The 21,488-nt window shown below is 41.4% G+C and overlaps 1 protein-coding gene across 8 annotated transcripts in view; it reads right to left on the bottom strand.

Moving 5' to 3' along the window:
• Positions 1-21,488, bottom strand: part of casz1 (castor zinc finger 1) — a 95,319-nt gene that overhangs the window by 27,422 nt on the left and 46,409 nt on the right. For all 8 annotated transcript variants that reach the window (XM_032519931.1, XM_032519928.1, XM_032519926.1 and 5 more), the window contains exons 2-3: positions 7,768-8,325; positions 1,284-2,184 (exon numbers count right to left, since the gene is read on the bottom strand). In XM_032519931.1, coding sequence (XP_032375822.1) covers positions 1,284-2,184; positions 7,768-8,281 — 1,415 coding nt within the window. In that variant the 5' untranslated portion in view covers positions 8,282-8,325. The remainder of the gene's footprint in view (positions 1-1,283; positions 2,185-7,767; positions 8,326-21,488) is intronic.

Here is a 21,488-nt window from a genome sequence, read left to right as displayed (position 1 = left end):
TCCCATCCCTGTACACAAGCACCAGACTGGGTCAGTTAGCCAAGCTTGCAGCTCCACTGAGCCCCAACCTGACAAAGGCCAAAGCCTGAGGGAGAGGTGCCTGAGGGCTCTTGAACAGTGTCTTTGATAGGACTTGACTAACTAGAGACAAGGTCAAAACCAATCAAACAGACTCTGGGAGCTGTTTCCTACTGGTAGTGCACACAACTGTAGGCTGACTCCCCTAACCCTTCGTTTGCTTCCTTTAAAGTGCACTCGTCAGGCAGTGTAGAGTCGGCCCCTGTGACTCGCTGGGAGGTTAGTCATGGCTCCAAAGTAATTAAAGGGAGAGTTGTTACACCCTAGCCAAACGAAAGAAGTCAGTCACTTTGCGATGACTGTGCTAAATCAGTCTCCATGGAGTGCTACAGCGAGTAAACACATCATGTGCCTTCGCAACTCATCATGTCGTGGATCTATTGGGCGCTATGCGCTATTTCACACTACATTCCCGTTGGCTGCTGTGAAGGTAGCAATTACCTTTGCGTTAGGCTAACTGACTCAGTGTAGCAGTTAAGTGTATGTGACCTTCACATTAGCTCCAAGGTGTTCCACTGGAACTTGGGATCTTTTGAATCCTTTTAAATTAAATTTGAATGGGAAAGTTATGCTTTTCATTAGCAAATTTTTAAGAGGTATGCATTGTCTTGGTGCAATTAATCAATGCAGTATGTCACACTATATGTTTTGTTAATAAGCACACATCTTACAATCACCAATAAAAAAAGGGTTGGGAAGCCATGGGATACATGGTGTAATTTCTTGCCCTCCAAGTCATGTTTATTTATTTCCTTATTGTTAACGCTACCAAAGTTCTGATTTCTGCCCTGTTTGTCTGTTTGGTTGTTATTGTTTGTATATCTAAAAATGTACTGATCTGCTACATTTAGTGGGAAGTCCGCTCATGGGCAGAGGAGCAACTCACAAGTTTTAGGTGTGGATAATACCACCATGTTACAATTTGGTGCGTTATACCTTTTTGCTCAATCTTGCTAAGGTGGAATGTATAAAAAAAGTTTTCCTTGAATTTATTCCATGTATCTATTCACATTGGCCACGCCAATTTAGAATATACAAATTTCTACCATTTTGAAAAAAAAATTCTAAACAGACGGGATTAAAGTTTTCTTAAACACAGCATTATTTACCTCTCTGTATTTTGATGCATCAAATTAATCAAAAGCATTGTGTAGCCGTGGCGGAGATATGTATTCTCAGTTATATTGATGTTTGAGCAGACTTACTTAACGGAGGACACAGTGCCCGTGGTGATGGAGTCAGTCTTGGAAAAGCTGGACTTCAAGTAGTCAGCGGCGTTGAAGCTTAAGTGTCCTGTCTGGTCTATTGTCAGCCCTGGGGCGATGCTGGCCCCAGCTGTGCTCACGGTGGGGACAACAGAAGCTCCCGGGTTTCCTGGTGCTGTAGCGAGGACATTGGGCATCAGTGAGGTCTCGGGATTTCCTGGCATTAGCTTCTGAATTGTTCTGATGTCATACTTCGACGGACGACCCACTTTGCAAGTCTTAAAAGCGATGGCACCGCCCATGTCAGGGTTGCCCTCACCAGGCTTGAAGAGGTGCAGAAACTTGACGTTCTCCAGGTCGTACTTGGAGGGTCGCTTGTAAGCATTACCATTCTGCTGCTGTAGACTCTCACCCATCTTCAGCTTTTGAATAAAGAAGTCATACTTGGAGGCTCGGGATACCATGTTCTGGATGTGAGAGGGATTTGGTGGCTGAGAAGTGCTCAGCTGAGGTCCTCCTGGCTGTTTGTGGTCCAGGCTGGGGGGATAGATCTGTGTCTCGGCTCCTGGGAGGCACCCAGACGTGTGGAGCATTGTAGCACTCTTGTCTTGGGCCTGTTTTGGGTTGAGGTCCTCTGGTTTGGGTGGGGAAGCATGCATGGGCCAAGGTAGGGTCTCCCCGGCTTTTAGCTTGCGAATGTACTCTTCGTACTTGGAGAAGCGAGCACGCCGTGAGGCCTCCTCACTGCTGAGGGATGAGGGGTCTGAGGTAGCAGCTTTGAGCTTCTCAAAGCTGATCTTCTTGGTCAGCTCATCCCTTACCTGCTGGTCATCATAACCGAACATTCCCAAAAATTCATTCATGGTGTTGGCTGCATAGTCTCGCAGGGCAGATGCTTCTCCTGCACAGAGAAAAAGTAGAGTAGTGAGCTTCATTGTCAAAGGTATAATTCTTTTAACTGCTTTCAGATTTGTCCTTTTAAAACTGCTACCAGCAAAGTAAAAAAAGAAGAAAAAAAACGTATTGAGCTTAAAACCTTAGAGTCATTGGTGCTGTCTAGCATTACTGTACATATAAATATATAAATATGTGTATGTATAAAAGTATGATTGTTTTTTAATTTCAGTGGTGAAACTGAACCCAAATTAACCCATTGCTCAAGACATGTAAATAAATGGCCAAATTAATGTTACTCAATCAGTCATCCAAATGGTTCTCTCTTGCTTCATATTGATTGATAGTCACACTGTTGCTAAAGAGGTAGCTGAAGAGGATAGACTATGTTCAACATTTTATTTTTGGTTTGCCATGAAATACATACGTGAAGTAATCTGGCACTAGGTTTGTGTAACAAGTGTAAAATATATTTGGTCAACCCAATAACCCTCTCTTATACTTAGAGAAACACACTGTTATGTTGTGATAATGGAAGACTGCTGACCTACTAAATTATAGTTTTCTTGTTCTGAACAATTATTCATTCCTCATTATTGCAGAACTGCAGTACATTTAAAAACAGGAAAAGTGATTCTGCCCTGCACGCTAGAGCAGCATCTGTACATCTCTGTATATTTATGTGTCTACAAACAAGCAGTGTGAGGTAATGCTCTTCCTGTTTTGGTTGCGTTATGTCAGCCCTGCACAATTTGCAGTTGACTTCCAAAGGACAAAGTGAATAAATAAGCATCTTCTGATTTTACATGCTCATTATGTTTTTTTACAAAAATAATTACTTTTGAGGTTAATGTGTATACAAACACACACACACACACACACACATATATATATGTGTATATATATATATATACATAAGAGGAAATTTTAGAAACAATGTTTTACAACTTCTTAGTAAAGACGTAAACCTATCAGTGCAATTGCCCACAGATTTTTGAATGAAGACTGATGCTGATGCTGAAAATTATGGCATGTTAAGTGCAATTCATAATCCCCCATGAAGCTTGGTGGAAGGTATTTGAAAATAAAATGATTATTGTGTCACCTTCAAGAGTGAAAAGAATGAATTAATTCCTTTTACACATTTGTGAACTGAAACATCACTTTCGTTTTCAGAGTCCGTTAAATTGGACAACTTCCCCGAGAACATAGGTGAAATATAGTCAATGTATAGTTTAATTGCATTATGTGGAGATTAATTCTAGACCATTAACTTTCATCCAGGTTAGTGCAAGGGGTCAGAGAGTGGAGAAAAGGGAAAAATTATTTTTGCCTTAAAGCAGTGGAGGGACAAAGTTCTGCATAAAGAAGCAAACAGAGGAAGGATAGTTGTGTTTGCTGATCCAACTCAGTTCTATAAATTCCTGTACTGTCAGATTGCATGTCGGGCAGGATACCAGAACACAGACATGCTAGTAATGTACAAGATGATAATTTCACCTGGGTTGTGTAAAAGCTTTGGCCTTCTTAAGTTATCCTTGTCACGGGACCAGGGTCGAAACACATTTTTTTCAATGTTTTATTGCTTTTTATCTATCACTTTCCACACAGGAGCTGGTGAGAAGTAATACCACCTACCACCCAGGTAATTAATACACAAATATTTCTGCTCTTGTCTCAGATTTCTCAGTTATTGCTAAATCAGTCTCTGTGCCCTGCTTTGCACATCTCTTGCGCAGCATGTAAAATAATCCCCAAATTTCCATTCACAGCGTTGGGGTGCTCCTCTGCACGGTGGTTCAGTACGAAAGAGTATCTAGTAGATCGAAAGGGTATGAAACATTTAACAGAAATGATCAGGTATTTGACAGGAAATAACTTTATGTTCGCCACAGATCTTGTCATCAAATCTACAATGTTTCACATGTACTGAATACACAGAGTGAAATACTGTATATACAAGTATCTACTGCGGGGTACAGTACAATTTACCATTTCTTATACTTAAGTTATTGTGTTTCCTTGAGCTGTTCCTCTGATAATAACATGGCACAAAAGATCACTGAATACATATTTAACCCATCCATGTAAATTGTAATTTGGCTAAACATTATTCTCATTTGATTTGGGTGTTAATAGGCTCGGTGCTTGGTTGGATTTTACTGCTACTGTATATGTAGAGGCACCACAAGACACAGAATATCATATAACTTTAAAGTTAGGGCAGACCCAGGCATCAGTTCTGTATGAGTCAGAAAATGGAACTAGACTTTACTGGGTGAGGGATGGTATAGACAAAAGAGCAAGGTAGAATAGATGTCAATTTCAAAATGTAGTTTTAAAAACGTCCAAAATGAAAGAAAGAAAAATTGAAATCATCCTCACCAATAATATATAAATTGTTCAGGTTGATTCTGCATTGACTGACAATGGATTAATGTATGTTGACTTTTGCTTTGGAGTAAGTGTCAGATTAAAGAAAACATCTATTATTTTCTGTCAATTGATAATTATTGCAGAGAGATTTGCGATTAATGTTATGGAAGCGCCAACATCTAATTTTTCACATTATTTTTCCTTACGGCATTATCATCACCTTCTCCAAAAAATTAGCAGACTCTCTTTATGCATCAGTGGAGACATGTGGCGTGATATCAATGAAAGGCAAATGATTGGACTAGAAAGGATTATGACTGGGACTGACAGGAGACAACCTTTCCAAAAGACCATGTAAATGAGTTTTGTACTCAAGCCCTACTGTATCTGGCTGCCTATTAATGATGTTAAGTGACACCAGCTGGGAACTATGTATGGGTTTATGGGTTAAAATGAGAATGGCAACAGTAGTGCTACCACCCACCCCAATCCAAAGGGGGAAAAAAATTCTCACATCTGACATTTTGCTCTCTGGTGTCACTGGAAAATGACAAACAAGTGGTTCCTAATCTTGACACTTCAGGCAAGCAAAACCCAACACACAGCACAGACCTGCCTTGTCTATATTTGAGGCAATTAGGCCACATTTTCCCTCCCAGATATGATAACAGATGGGCATTATATCTCCTTTTGGCTGACCAAACATGGCCATCACTGTCGCATACCTTCTCTGCTCACAGGACAGAGAGGCAGAGGTGTCGTTGATGATAAAGGTGCATGCTAGTGGCTATATATGGACTAATCTAGAGTTTGAATACCCTCTAAAGGGTGTCAGTTTCAAATCACACATGTACAATGTAAACCATTTGGTTAAACATTTTTGTGTAATAACATGCTATGTTTTCAGTGGAGTTCAGTCAGAGGAAGTTTTAAATAGTGGGATTCTTTCATATGGTAGAATCATTCCAATAGAGTTTTAAAAAGCAATTTGTGTTGACGTTAGTAAATGAGTTTAAGAGTGTTTTGTTTAAATGGACAGTGGCAGCCTAATAAAGAGTGGCTTTGAATAAATGACGTGCATTTGTTTGGACTAATTTGACACACAAAAATGTACGGCGCTTCAAACTTCCTTGCTGTTTGGTTAGTTAATTAACAAGCAGTAAATAGAGAGGGCTTTGAAACAGCTTGAGATGAACAATAACCTTTTACAGTGAACCCAGAATTGCAAATGGAAGTCATGGTCAAGCCTGTTTGATCCATTGCTATGAACATCTCTGTCATCGCTTTCATAGTTTTTATTCATTGGTTTTTCCATTGACTGGCTTATGAGGGCTCTAATGCGACATCTAAATTATCTAGGAAAAGTATTCTGGGCTTTTGCACTGATAGGAAATCTGCACGTTGCCTCAATGTGAGGAGTTAAATGTTTTGAAGGTCGCAGTTTCTCTCATTGATCTTGCAATGTTTGTTAATTACATTGTCACTGATGTTGTGAGAGATAATTAAGCCACTATGTTTATATGCATAATTATGTGCACTCTGCATCAGCCTTTGAAAGACAGCAGTGAGAGAGAGAGAGAGAGAGAGAGAGAGAGAGAGAGAGAGAGAGAGAGAGAGAGAACGAGAAGAGAAAAAATGTTTTAATTGTGAGCTGAGCAGAAACATGGCAATATAGATGCCCTAGTTACAATCAACAAAGAGCAAGTCTGAAAAAAAACACTCAAGATTTGCAACTGATGCAGTATGCTCTCCCTGCAGTCTTCAAACACTCTGGCTTTGTTGTGAGATGTAAAGTAGTAAGGGAGTCAGTGAAGGAAAGGTGTAGGTCTGCTACACAACAGTAATACATATAGACAGGTGTTTTTATGGCCATGAAATATACACAAAATGACTAATCAAAAACCTTTTTCATTTGCATCTGACATGAAACCTGCTTCATTTCCTGAGAAGCCCCTGCCCCCAATTCTGTGTGTGGCCAGAGCTGCTGCTTTAAAACAAAAAGAAATGCAGACAAAAAAAAGCATGTGTACATGACTCTGAGGTACATACCTAAACCTAGATGAAAGACCAAAAACTGTTAAAGTGAGGTGAGCAAGCACAAAACAAAACTTGTTTTTGTACCGCAACAACCGGTCTCACCTGCAAATTACATTTTTTTTTTCTCAGTGTGTCTGTAAAACAGGCTTTATCTATTCATATAACCGAGCTATGTTTTTTCTCCTTTTTACAGCTCTGTGTTTAAACTCCTACTATACAAAGCCCTGTCTCTCCTATAGTGTGTATTCATCTAGTTTCAAGGGCCACAAAGTGTATAACTGTAAAGGTTTCTTTCTTAAAGGATTGTTTATGCTGTTAACATGTTTTCTTGCTACTTCAGAAGGACTGCCCATGCCTGCTTTATGTATTTGATAACCAATGACTTATACAGTGGGAACATTGTGTCACAATTAAACATGTTATTATGAGTCATTTACGAGAGCACATTGTATGAAGGAACTTATTAAAAAATGTCCATGTCTAACAATAAATATGTGGAGCCACAACATGGAGCTATGTTATTAGCCATGACATTGTTATTTGTGAGAAGATAATAGCATATATATAGCGATATAACTTCACTTTTTCTGACCTTATTTGACAATTGATCTCTTGGATTTGACTATGAAAAAAACCTGAGCCCCTCCAAAGCAGACTACAACTCCATGTAATAGAAGAGTTTGAAGCAGTGGCTAAGTTTAGTAAGCTTAGGGAAAATCAAAGACTCAATATGTAATCCTGGGTGTAATATGAAGCTTAGCCTGGTCTTGCCATGCGCTCTTGACCCACAGCTGCTGGGAGAGTGCCCTACGGCCTTATGTTGTAAGCCTACTCCATTTATGAATTTCTTCATGCAGTTATACACCATACAGTGACAAGTTCCTGTGCCCCCCTCCCGGTCTGCCAGTAGAATCTGTCTTTAGGGTAATAATGTTACTGGCTATTCATAATGTAACTTTAGATTGTCTCTTTCCAATAATGGGCACACTTAAGCTTATGTGCATATGGCAATGTAACCCACCCTCTATCTAAGCATTTGCCCTTTAATACTATGGAGTGGAATGAAGGGCAAAGGTAGTGTTGGTTTAAGATGTACAAAATGGGTCAAGTATAAATCAAAGTATGGGGGGGACATCCGAAGAAAAAAAGATTGGAGTACATAATAGTCAAAATGTACCTGTTGAGGAGAAAGGTGCTTGGCGACTTTGGGCCTCGCTTGGTGGCATGTAGGTGTTGTCTTTTGAAGGCCTAACTTCAGCTTCTTTGTCGTCATGGTAACTGTCTTCCTGAGAGCCTGCCACTGGCTCGCCCTCCTCTGCATTGTCTTCGTCATCGCTGCAGCCTGTGGGCTGAACCATATACACGCCCTCAGGAGGGCGATCTTCGCCATTGCTGACTTTGAGTTCATGCTCCTGTTCATCGTCGGGAGCTGGCGGTTCATCGCCGTACTCGCCGTTGACCCACTTCTCAATGGCCTCGCGTCTCTTCTGGTCCTCCTCTAGGCTCTGACTGAGGTTAAGGCTCTCTGGGAAGTTGGTCTCATCATCGTAGTGAGAACTGCCACGCTCACTGTTTTCTGCTACACTCTGGTCTCCCTCAGCATTCTGGGAGCTACTGTCAAACACCACCTGGCGGCTCAGCTTGGCACAGATAGCATTGAGTTTTAAGCCACCTTTCCTTTTGGCGGCCATCTTGGGTTTTCCTGAGGTCGTTTCAGTGCATAAACTCCTTTCAGCTAACAGAAACAAGAATAACAAAAAATTAAATGAGTTTAAGTTGTTACAGCTGTGTTACAGTTTAAGAAACTTGTACTCAATAAGCAGTGTTTTAAAAATGCTTTTAGTATCACCAAAAACTAAGTTTGAACAAGCTCTTCCCCGTCAGTTAGTTGTACTGATTTTAAATATCACAATGGAAAAACACTGAACAACAGTGACTGCTGCTATTAATAACATCCAAAAGCACTTAACAATAACACCACAAGACTGGAAGGACACACAGAGATACTGTACATATCTTTCTAAGTCACACCTCTTTGGTCAGCTCAGACACTAAAGCAGTGGTGGAAAAAAGGAGAAAAAAAAGCACAGGCAGCTGAAACCAAAGGCTGATAGGTATCAGACCCCCTACGGTACTACAAGCAGCAAATACACGGCTACATAATCCTTCACATGACAGCGCTATAGAGACACTGTGAAATGTTATCTTCACTCTCACCTCAAGAGGCTGTGGCCCCGCCACTGAGTGGGGGGCTGCACAGCATTAAAGCTGTCAGGATGTAGAGTAAAAATACTGAACACTTTTGGTCTTTTTGGAGCCGTGTTCTCATGTTGGCTATTCAGTGGGATTAGACCCAATACCTGTGTAGGCTTCTGGTTCCACTTTATTAAAAGGAATATAATATGATATGTAGTTCTTTCAGCAATCTGCTGTTTTTTTTTTTTTTTACTGTATCTAACCAAGAGAGTAACACAGATTCACTGGACATGTCGTTGTAGTTACCATGTTTTACATATCTTTACTTAACATGACATACTGCACAGTCTCAACATCTTTTCCCCCTGTGCAGCCTCTCTGAACAATAGAACATGATAGAGTGTGCTTTGGGGCAGGAATGGGTGGCATTATTTCAACCCAAGTGGGGCTATCTTTATAACATGTCCTCTGATGAGGCAGGAACAGCTGCCTGTGGCATTCCATATCCAGAGCTGCCTTTTTAGGGCAGAAACTGCACTCTAGTACCTTTCACTTTATTTCCAGAGCCACCAAAGTTCACCTTGCAACAGCATTTTCCAGACACAAAATCAAGGCCAGATTTTTATCAAGTTGTAAATAACTTTTAGAAAGCAAGGAGTTGAACGTGAGTAAAACCCTATTTATGGTATAAAAAGCCACCAGGGATCAGAAAAGCATTTTAACTTGTATTCTGTTATTGTTTGGTAGTATGTTAAGCTTTGTCAGTTGAGGCTCTGTGAAAACAGTTAAACAGCACACCACAGCAGATATATTTCTCCTTATGTAAAGTTGTATTGTACATCAGCCACACTGTGGTTAAGAAAATACACTATACTGAGCTAGGGACACAACATTTCAGCAGACAAAAATGTGTGATATTAGAGGTAACAAAGTTCTATCTTAAAGACTCAATTCACTTTCTATAACAATGAGTACGAGGCTCTTCATTTTCCCTCAGCCATAAAGCCAAGCACAATCATGTGTGAGCCATTGCCAGCATTATGTAAATCACATTGGTGCAACATAAAATCCTGTTTTCATTTTCTTTTGCAAAGATGTAGAATCATTAGAGGATATACAATTTGAAGGAGTTTACAGATTACCCCGTTGCCAGACAATGCACCCCGTGCTCCCCACACATGCTTTCTCAGTTACTGTATTTACATTGTGGGCTTCCTCTCTGAAACAATGGCTTCAGGAATTATGCAGTTTTGAGGGGGCCATATATCAGCGGCACATTACTGTACAATTTAGTGTTAGACAATTGCAGGCGCGGGTGAAAGGGTCACCTTTGAGAAGACAGGAATTTTGAAAAGAAAGAAAAACAAAATCAGCTGTAAAAACTATTAGGAAGTGGAAGACATAAATTTTCAAGTTTTCTTTTTTAGACATACTCTCCAAAGGAAGATTAAGGTCATTTGGGTGTTGCAGTGGAGGTCATTTTTTTCTGTTTACTGTGTTCAGTATTTCATGATTTAACTACCGATTTCCTTTGCATAGCAATCTCGAGCTCCTTGTAGGAAATGACCCCGACACAGTTGTTTCTTTCCATTAGCGAGTATTTATGTATTATTTTCTGTTAACAATACAGAGCAGGCTACTGGTTGAGTGTCTAAGCAGGCCTCTAACTGAATTATCAGACAATTTACGCACATATTCAGTGTTTTCTCTTTAAAGGAAGGACGTGATTTGAAACAAATTTAATATTGTGAGCTTCCCATGAGTAGGAACATGCTATGGTTCAATGGTTTATGGAAACTGTCTAAACTATTATTTATGCTGAGGGTTTCTGTTCACAGCAGCTTTTTGCCATTGCTCACAATAGGGATTGCTATGGTAACACCAAGCTGTTTACCTCAAGTCGTTTGTGTGCATAATAGCGTACAATGAGATAAAATCTGTGGGGACCTACATGAAAGAACAACGTTTCCCTCTGGCACCAACTCCCCCACCTCCCTGAGAGTCCAGTAAGCATTCTGCCTTATTAATGAATATCAGACAGGAAAAACAACGCTGTCACATACATTGGGCATTATTTACAGTCTGTTTTAGCCTGGTGTGCTAATTGTCAAGGAGGAGACACCTCAGTAAGCACTGGGAGTTGGAAAAAACAGGCAGGTTTGAATTTGAACACAACAGCTGAAACTAATTTTTCCAACTGCTTATGTTAACTCTGACACTATTTTTACTGGAAACAGTGCAGGGCCACAAAGGAGTGCCATATACTATCTGTATAAGGCCAAAACCTGATGAAAAAGCCAAGAAACTATTTTGAATACATTTGGACTAGGTCAGGGTCTTTTTCATCTTCAGTCAAAAATAAGCGCCTCAAAGTTCTTTCAAGCCCTGTTTCTTCTCAGCGCTGGATGACAAAGCTTGTGTTCAAGTCTAGGCCGCCACACTGACAAACTTACTCTTCCGCAGCTCTAAGCCCCACAGGTCTTGTTGGTTTTTGATGCAGAGTCTCTGTTTGTGTGCCAGAATGATATCATGCCCAATCAAGTGGTGTTTCAAATCCTAATAACGCTGTTGGAAGTGCATTATTTGTGTGAACGTGCACAGACTGTAATCAAGGCAACTACGGGTAAAAGATGTGGGAGTGTGGAATGGTTGAGACTGGCAGGGTCATGGCTTTACCTCTTTTTGTTATACAAAACGAGGTAGCTTGTGAAAAAAATGCTGTTTAATCATCCTACGGAAGGATGTATAGCCACATAAACAACATGTAGAAAAATTGAACTTTATTGGCTTTACTGTTCATTCAAAGCGCAGTGCTGCACCATGAACCGACTCCCTGCAGTGTTGTCAGTTTGTATGGAGCGAGCACACAGGCGGGTCTGTATATAAGAGACATAGATATTACCTGTTTAAACTGAAGCTTATCTCTTTACCTAATCAAACACAGGTACAGGGCTTGTTGCAGATTCCTGCTGAGTTTCAACATGACTGACACAGAGACAAACCCCCCGCAATATCAGGAGTTAATTAATACAAACAGGGTCTGGGAGATGTCTGTTCAGCTCAGGATTATTTTACAATATGCAACGGAGAGTTGCTGTAGCTCTTTAAAAAAGCCCAGTTATAACTTTGTGAACCTTTGGCAGATTAACTGACAAGGCTGCATCTCCCTGTGTGTAGCTCAGTGAACCTTTAGTGTCTCTGGCTCTCAAGGGAGATGTATGTGTGCGAGAGCGTGTGTGCATGAGTGTTTCAGGGAAATCACTGAGCCACACAGGCAAACATACACAGACACACTTGAAAATTACCATGATTTTATTTTTGTAAATTTACGGCTTGCAGGAAGAGAATGTTTTCTTCTTCTTCCTCTCTCCCCAGCATGGTAGAGAAGCTGTGGCAGCCGCAACGAAGTCAAGCGGAAAGCCACTGATGGACAACTACGCCACGACACCCAGACCCCAGCATCTGGCCCCTCTCTCATTTTTATTACACAAGAATAACAATAAGCAGGTCGTCGACCCCGCCGTGAGATTTTGCCACAGTTTTCCAACACTCGGTGCAGCCGATGCTGAGAAATTTCCATTTTTCCGCATGCATATTTAATTGAGTTTTGTCCCAGTGGTGCGGAAATGATTTGTTTTTTGCTCTCTGTTCACTTGACTCCTCTTCGGAGTCGCTAACCCTGATTAAGACGTTCCCGTTAATTTCCCAGCGCACACCTTTTTTTTGTGCATTAATGGTTCTGATCGTCTAATTAAAACTTCTCAGCTCGGCTGCTGATCACCGCTCGTTGTGCCTCTGACCTGAAGTTTTAATTGCCGCATCAGAAGCGATAATAATAATTTTGAGGTTCTGATGATTAAAAACAATGCCATTGCCAACTAGATGATAGATGGGGGGTTAGGGGTGGGCACATGGGGATTTAGAAAGAGGGGTGTAAAGGCGGTTATACACATCCAAGGAGCAGGAAGGATGGGGGGGAAACTACTGTAGGTGATCACTGTTGGGAACGGGGTGGCAGAGCATATGCAACTCTCCAGGCCCTCCTGTCTCTCAGAGTCTTTCTAAAGAAACAGGTTTGGCTAGGACTGGGACTTAGCTTTCCCCACCTCAAATCTAAATCTGCCACTGACTGATCCACGTTGGAGCTCTACTCACTTGGCAGGTTTGCCAGGTTGAGTAGGAGAAAGAAAAAGAAAAAGATAGAGAGAGCATGCGAGAAAGAGTGATAAAGGCACATAAAAGGTGACGACAGACCAATACCCTGAGCTTATTTTCATAAAAAGATAATAGCACAGTAGGCGCAGTACAATAGGCACATTGTTCATAAAGTGACTGAATGGAAAAAAGGAACCTACGGTGACTGTAGTCTCGATCATAAAACATGATACTGATGAGATGGAAATGATACGTAGATTATTGTCAAAACAGGAGAAGTGAGATGCTTGTGATCTTCTTTTAAACAGTACTTTCACACTGTACTCCACAGATCACACAAACTGCAGAAATGATTCAGGCATGAAGAGAGAGACTGTGCAGCAAGCAAACTGCCACCAGCACCAATCTATCACAATTTGTTCTTTTTTTCTGATGGATTGTTTAGGTCTAAGTACAGAATCAATGTTTTCTGCAAAATATATGAATGTACATGTACAAGAATGGAGGCACATGCATACAGTATACAGACACATGGACGTACAGTCAGGAGTTAGCTGTCTTCTCTCCCCTGGCCCCTACCCTCCCCTTGTTCCTCTCTCTCACAAATGTATTTTATTATTAATCAGTTGGTTGCACATCTGCCTGATTGTTGTTGTTTTTTTCTATCAATAAAGCACTTATTGCTTTTAGTCTAGAATGTGACCTTGCACATTATGTGCTGTCTTTCTAGGGGTGCCGACCTTGAAGGACCCGTTTTGACTATTTCACTTCAGCTCGGTCCACAGGCTGTTATCAAACACAAGCCCCTCAGCCAAATGCCACTCTCCCATCACACTGCCGCAAAACACAAAGAAGATTCTGCAGGACAAAGGCAGACACAAACGGCCCCAGTAAAACACACAAACTGACTGCATAGTACAATGGCCAAAGAAAACAATGTATATTTCAAGTGGAGACGGAAGAGGAAAGACGTGGAACTTAAGGGCGGTCAGGCAGAAAGTTGAAATCTAAGGACAAATACGCCCTGCAGCTTCATCACAAACAATTATGGTGTTTCCCAGAACAGAGGACAAACTGCTTAAAATGGTCTAAGGGAGAGAAAATAACAATCTGACATGAGTGACATGAACCATTCTGACAGCCTCGCACCAAAACAGCCAACTTTCATTGAGTTTGCTGCTTAGGGTAATTTATGGGACACATGCCTAACTTGTTAAAATTGTACATCAAATCTGGACTCACAGCTGGCACCAGATGACAATTTAATTTCTTAGTGTTTGTGTTGCAGGCAAAAACTTTGCTTTAAAAATATACAATGGCACACAGTCCCCATGCTTCCACAGACTGAAACAAGGGAAATTTATTCCTGCAGCTTTGTTTTGAAGCTCAGCTCCCATGTTCAGTTTCAAGACACCGGGAGTGCAATTTGATAAGCCAACCGCCATGGTAAATGAGCATACGACCCCTGTGTCCCTCCCTCATAGTTGGTGTGCTTGGTGCGGCTGCAAAGCAGTGTGGGTAGTACAGTGGAGAAGGGGCTCAGCGGTGCACCTCTCAAGGGCCCTTGAGCTAATATCTGTACAGATTAACTGCTTCAGTTGTATTTTGGTCACGGGGATCTCTCTTTGCCTTTGTGGCTTGTTGGGAGGGAGAAGGGGAGATGTGTGTGAGTGTGTATACTGTGCTCATATGAGTGTTACTTACACACTTTCTTCTGTAGTAAAGTGAACGGCCTGCTCGCCTAAGAGGTCAGGACCCACAAGACACTCCATGTCATTATCTTGGTGGCTATATTTAATTTACCAGAATCTGGAGCTATTCTGCTGAGTAAGTCATCCCCGTCCTCTTACCTACCCCCTCTATCTCTCCACAGGACACACACACACACACACACACACACACACACACATACACACACACACACACACACACACACACACACACACACACACACACGCATGCACGCACGCACACACACAAAGAGTGTCAATCCTCCAGGGTAAACTCAGCACATGCCGCTCCATTAGTTATCAATTAAGTCTGGAAATCTCCACCTGGCTTACACACACAGATGAAGCCGGCACACATACGTAGTGCCCCTCTCAACAGGAAGTTGAGGGGAGCGTGCCTTATTTGACTACAAGTGTGGATGAGAGAGTGTGTCTGTGTGTCCGTGTGGGTGGCACTTTTGTCCATGAGGTTAACCTTGATATGAGGCCCTGTCAGGCCAGATAATGTCAATCAATGACAAGCCCTCACAGATAACCCCTAATGTGAAGCCTAAAAAGCAAAGCTGTTTAGATCTTTAGACATGCCCCCTTTCACCAGCATATGAAGTGCATTACAAGGAAATGAGCTGTGGCATTTCTTTAATAAGACTCTTAAGACATTTTGACAGCATATAAGGCACTCTGCCGTTAAAAAAATTAAATAAAGCCCCCGCTGACAAAGTCTCCTCCTCACAGAAGGGAGTGTTCAGATGGGCAGATCCAAGTCCCTGTTAAGTGGAGGAGAGGAAAAGACGTGTGTGTGTGTGTGTGTAAGGGCGGGGGGATGGAGTGGGGAAGGTAAAAGAAGGGTGGACCTTTCTCTTCTTTTTTCCTCAAGCTCCTGGGGACTTCCTAATTGATTTCCAAGGTTACGTTTCAAATTTGTTTTTCAGATACGGGGGCCTTGTGAATGAGAGTGCGAGTCAATGTTTTTCAAGCAATTTTCTTAAATTTGGCCTGGTTTGGAACATTTGCATCAGATCTCGTTGACCTCCTTCCCTCTCCCACCTCCACTCTCTCTCCTCCCTTTGCTTTTTCCTCTCCTCTCTCTCCTTGAAGAGAAAGAAGGAGGTGACATTAACCCAAAGAAGAATGTGTTTCCCAGACTGGATACCTGCGCTGACAACATCGATCCCTGGCTCCCATTAAAACATTTGCTCTGCCTGACAGACTTTTCCTCTTTTGGACTTTATATGTGGTCGAATGAATCACATGTTAAAATGTCATCCTGAGCAGCTTCTCTACCTGTCCAAAAAAAATGAACCATGGCTCACTCAAAATCTGAGGCTTTTTCAAACACTTAACTTTGGTATTATATTATACACTTTCAATGTTTAATGGATTCTTCTTATGAAGCACAATTAAAGTTAGATAAAAATATGTTCTTTGTAGGACTAAGAGAGGAAGTGATGAGAATGAACGAATGAGAATGAGTCTTCCTGCACGTGGGATTTGCATTTTTTAGACCCTGTGGCTGTGACTCGGCTGCCAGTACTTTAGTTTGTTAGCTTTTATTTTATTCTGATAAGCAGGATGGAGGTGACAGGGCTGATATATGATATATTAAAGTGTATGTGTGTCCATGTGTGGTTGGGGGAGTGTGGGTATACGCACAATACTTTGTAAACCATATGTTAAGTGGCTGTAAATATTAAGTGTGTGTAGTGTGTGTGAGTGTGTGTGCGTGTGTGTGTGTGTGTGTGTGAGTGTGTGTAGACAGCTTGGCATTGTGCACTGGGCTCTCCTTCTGCTCTTCTCTGTCTAGTGGCTGCAGGTCATGTCATTTGCTTTAAGAAACACACTGTTGAATACGCACACTGACATTTCTCCACACTCAGAAAAAACTGATCCGCATTAAGAATAAACACACCACTGCGTCAGTGATAACCGAAAAGTTAAATGTGAACTGGAAGGCAGAACTAAACATGGCAGTTTTCACCTAAAACAGGAACATTCTTGTTTCTGGGAGTTCAGTAGAGAAAGGAATGTGCCATGACTGAATTTGAAGGTGTGATAAAACAACACCAAAAAAAAGGAAAATGACTGTGAACAGATGAAACGAGCAAAGCTGCTTTACAAGAAAAAAAAGAGGGCTGTCTATTTTGGGTCTCAGAATACAAAAGGAAATGCTGCTAAGTTGACTCAAACAAATAAATTTGCTTTTGATAAAAACCACAGCAACTACTTTTGCATTCTACACCAAACCCACTTTGTTTCCTGCATCTTTATCTTCATGACTTGCCACATTTGTGAAAAGCGACTCACTAAATTGTCAAGCACAGACAACTGAAGGTGTTTCAAACAGTGCAATGTTGACGGCTTAAAATGTAATTTTATTTGAAAAGTGACAGGTTAAAGGAAAGTCTCAGAAGTGAACATGGAGCGCTCGCCTATTTGCACTGTATCCAGCTGCCCGTTTTACATTTCTCAACATTAATATTCCTCTTATTATTATTTTAAAGTGAAAACGGATACTCTGTTGAAGTGCAAATCTGATGAATTACGGGAGCAGATTGCTGCTATTAATTATTAAAACCTATTTTATAAATATTCAGGTCTGTCATGCATCTAATAATGAACGCTTTAGAGGAGGTTACTTCCCGTGCGCATCCTAATGTGTCAGAAATATCACTTTTAATCACGCTTGTGTCAGCGAGTGCTGGGTTTGAACCTCCCGAAAAAATCTACCAAATCAAGAAAATTCAGCTGGCCTACTCCTGTGCTCATCACAGCTTGTCTGTTCCCACTGTTTCACATGATCCAGGTTATTCTCCTGGCCCGTCTAAAGAGGTGATGAACACCTCGCAGCATTCTTACTGTGGTAATTTGAATGGAGAATAATGCATCGGCAGCACTCTACCCTTCTGGACACACCTAGTCCCAGCGCTACTGCTGCCATATGCTGTGTTGATACATATTCATAACACTTTCTCGTGTGTTGAGTGTTGGTGTGCAATGAGGCTTAAATGAGTGTCTCACAACTTCAAATGTGAAGAGGAAAAAAGAAAAGAAAAAAGCCAGGCACAAAGAAAGTTGGACTGCTCTTCCCCCTTTTTCCGCTCTCCTCTTTTCTTCCTTCCTTTTCTGCAAAGAAGACAAGTTTGGGGGCTGATAGATGATCCAATGGCTTCTGTGAGGATAAGCGAGAGGCTGCTGAGTTTGAGGATTGTCTTCAAGAAGCTGTGAGAGGTGGCACCTGTCAACATGGTTGGATAAACTGTGCTGTCAGGTGGGCCGTTCTTACTAGTATGGCGAGAGTCATCGGCACTGCACCACAACTTTCATACACCCCAGCAATATATGCATATGCTACATAGAGCATACAGTACACACAACTGGATAGAGACACACACACACACACACACACACACACACACACACACACTGTGAAGCACTCTAAGATTAACGCTGTCAGAGCTACAATGATACCCCTTCATTATCTGCACACGGGGCCTCCTTCGTGCACTCATTTGCCTCACTGTCCTCTCTACTGCTGCTCTATGGAGGTAGTAATTACTAAAGATAACATTTCTTGCTCTCTGTGCCTCCAACTACTCTCCACTTCCCCATTATTTCTTTCTCTTTTTGCAGTGCTTTCAATTGACTTGCCAGCCTTTTGCCAACTGGTGAGACAGCTGAAGGTATGCCAGAGTACATGGCAGCACCAGTGTGACTCACTGTGTATGTTTGAGCGCTGTATTATGAGATTAGTTTGTGCCCAGCTGATGTGCAATGAAGGCACAATGTGGTACCCTAGATTCAGATCAGTCCTCTGGGTCAAACGCTCATTGTGGTACAACAACAGAGAAATGCTTGATGTACCACTACAGTATCTGTTGTACTATACATTGTTGGTTTAACAGGCTGGGATCAGAGAGAGGCTCCCTCTTGGATGGCATTTTTCATTACCAACAATGCTCTTACTCTTTGGCTTTCTTCTTCTTCTCCCACTGGAACTGTGGCTTTATCAAAGGTGATAGCTTGCTCAGGCGCATTTTCTCAAACGTCTTCTTCAGCTAGCCATTTCCCAAGCCGCTCTGGGGTAAACGTCACTCATAAAAACCGGGGAAGATTTGATGGTGAGATCAAAAAGAAAGCAAGGAGACCAGGGAGATGCACAGGAAAAACGAGAAATGATGCCCTCCTCCCCCATCTGACACCAACGAGTGCTGAGGGTAAGATCTCCAAGCAGGGCCTGTGTTTTCAGACACAAATACAACAAAACGTCGGGTGCTGTCACGAGACATTAAAATGGGCAATTTTGACTTCAGAGGGTCTTCAGATGCTTGAGGAGCTGAGAGAACAGAAGGTACCACCCGATGCCAGAAAGACTCTCTCCTACTAAAATGCCAATCGGCACCAGATCAGTAAAGGATTCCGCCTACTGTAATATCCCACCTGATCACTTTCATCTGCTGAATGTAAAATGGCTTTAAAGTTTATCAGCGGCTATGTATCGTACCATTGGGATAACATGCCGAAAAGTAAAGAAATTCCACAGGAAGGTGCCATAAAGGCTGAAGGACCAAAAAAAAAAAGAACCACACACAAGGATTGTTCTAAGGAGCCAGAGGGTTTCAACAGGTGCCTTGAAATCAGGAATTGTATGTCCTTTGCCTTACAGAAAGATTTTCATCAGCAAATCAAAAACTTGCTTCGTTCTTTGGAACCTGAGTTGTGTTGTGACACGCCGAGAGGGACGTCCGCATTTTCTCCGGTGTTGTTTTCGTTCATTCTTGAAGCATTAGACTCACTCTAAATAGCCTCGAGGAGATTAAGCTTGCTCATATTCAAATGCATGTTTCTTCTAAAACCCACTCTACGACTGGTCCAAGGAGATCAGCACAGGAGCGTAGTGAGACAGTAGTCAGAGAAGATTCTGTCATGTATAAATCAGCTGAGAAAAGGAAAAGAGACAGAGAGGAAGAGCGAGAGAGACTGAGGTAAAAGACAAACAAGTGTTGGCTCTGCTATATGAGTTTAGTTAGCTAGAGAGTTAGTGCATGAGTTATGGCTAGCGGAGGGCTGAGGGACGCTGTATTTATGAGGGGACTGAGTGAGTGTTAAATCCCTGGTAAGAAATAAAGTTGTCCCTGAGCGAACAGGGGAAACATTTCACTCAGTCTAAGAGGTGCCTTGAAAAAAAATGAAAGCCATCCCTCTTCCAGGGGAAGCACTATTCCGTATTCCCTAAAATTGCTTTATTCCATAAAAATGCTATAGATCACATCCAAGTGGATTGAATCGCATATTTGAATAGAGAGAAGGATTCTCTGTGTGCATGATATCAAGGGAGTTCACAAGCCAAGAAAAGGTAAAGAATCTGATTCTTCTAAAATTGCATGCAGATTTTCTGAGGGATCTTTGGCTGAGGGGGGCTGCCAAAACACACAGTGCACTTGTTGCAGTGCAAAGGTTCATCCAAGAAAAGTTTTTCACTGTGGGTTACTCAGGAAAAGTAGTTTTCTTTTATCAAATAGTTGAATTAATCTATCTAAAATAATCTAAATATCTATCCATCTATCCATCTAAATGCAGGTATATTTTCATTAAATAATTCTTACCTTCAAAAAACAATGTTGCATGAAGTCAAATTTAAAAGGCCAGAAAAAAAAGGAAGGCACATGGCCAAAAGAAGGAAAACCTTCACAGTGCACTTTGTGCACACCCAACTCTAACTCCAACCCATCTCCAAACTCAGCAGTGATAATAACAATTATAACTTAAAAAGGCTATATTTTTACATTAACTTAAAAGGCTATCTTTTTCTTCCCCTCCAGCCTGCGTGGCCTCACACTCTAAGTATCTTCATAAATCACCAGTTACTGTTAACATGTACTCCACAATTCAGTCATCAATCTCCTACCAGGTCAGAGTGAAAACAGAGGGGGAAATGTCTGCTTAGTAAAATGTCTCTCTCGTGAATGCTGCTACCACCACCCACTACTCTCACACACACACACACACACACACGTTAAATAACAAACACACGCGCCCGGCACACATCAACTAGAGCAGTCTTATGGGACACAGGAGCGGTTGCCAGATCGCCACGGTAACGCAAGCCAAATTCAATTCTGACTTCACCTTTCACTCGGGAAGCTGGTTCCATTTGTTATAAAAACAAATAAACAGCAAGCGTGAAGTTAGAGCTGGCCAACTTCTGCCTTGTCTCTCTTTTCTTTTTCTTTTTTTCCTGTGGGCCTCGACAAGGAATATCAGACCCACAGAGGCAGTAGGCTGTTTGAGAGACACACACCAAAAGGGCCGCATGTAAATCTGTGTTTATGTTCACAGACACAGTATTTATTTAGCCAAAAGGAGAAAATCTAATTGTACACAAGGAGGATTATTCCTCTCAGAACCGTGTCTCCATGAGAGAGAAAAGAAGTCTTTAGCCTTTCTTCAACAGACACTGTTTACATCAGTAGAGTGGAAAATCCCTCCGATGACAAACCTCTCCATCACATCTGTATCTAAACAGCCGAATCAATCTCGACCAACACCGCAAATTACCTCATGTCATTTTCGAAAACATCTGCACTTGACATTAGAGCGAAGGGATTTTAGGTACTTTTTTTTAGAATTTATTTTAGTCTGCAAAACGATTATTTAGATTGTATATTTTTTCCAATTAAAGTAAAATCAAGTATTTGTGTAGCCTTTGATCACTTTAACAGCCTGAAATTGCTCTATAATAAATTTCAAGTATTTGCTATACAGTAGATTAATGTGAAATTAGTAGTGGATAAAGAATTCAGATCCATTACCTAAGTAA

Source organism: Etheostoma spectabile, chromosome 7 (genome assembly GCF_008692095.1).
Source record: "Etheostoma spectabile isolate EspeVRDwgs_2016 chromosome 7, UIUC_Espe_1.0, whole genome shotgun sequence".
NCBI classification, from domain to species: Eukaryota; Metazoa; Chordata; class Actinopteri; order Perciformes; family Percidae; genus Etheostoma; species Etheostoma spectabile.
The sequence above is the reverse complement of the archived record's forward strand: the minus strand, read 5'-3'. Positions and strand labels throughout refer to the sequence as shown.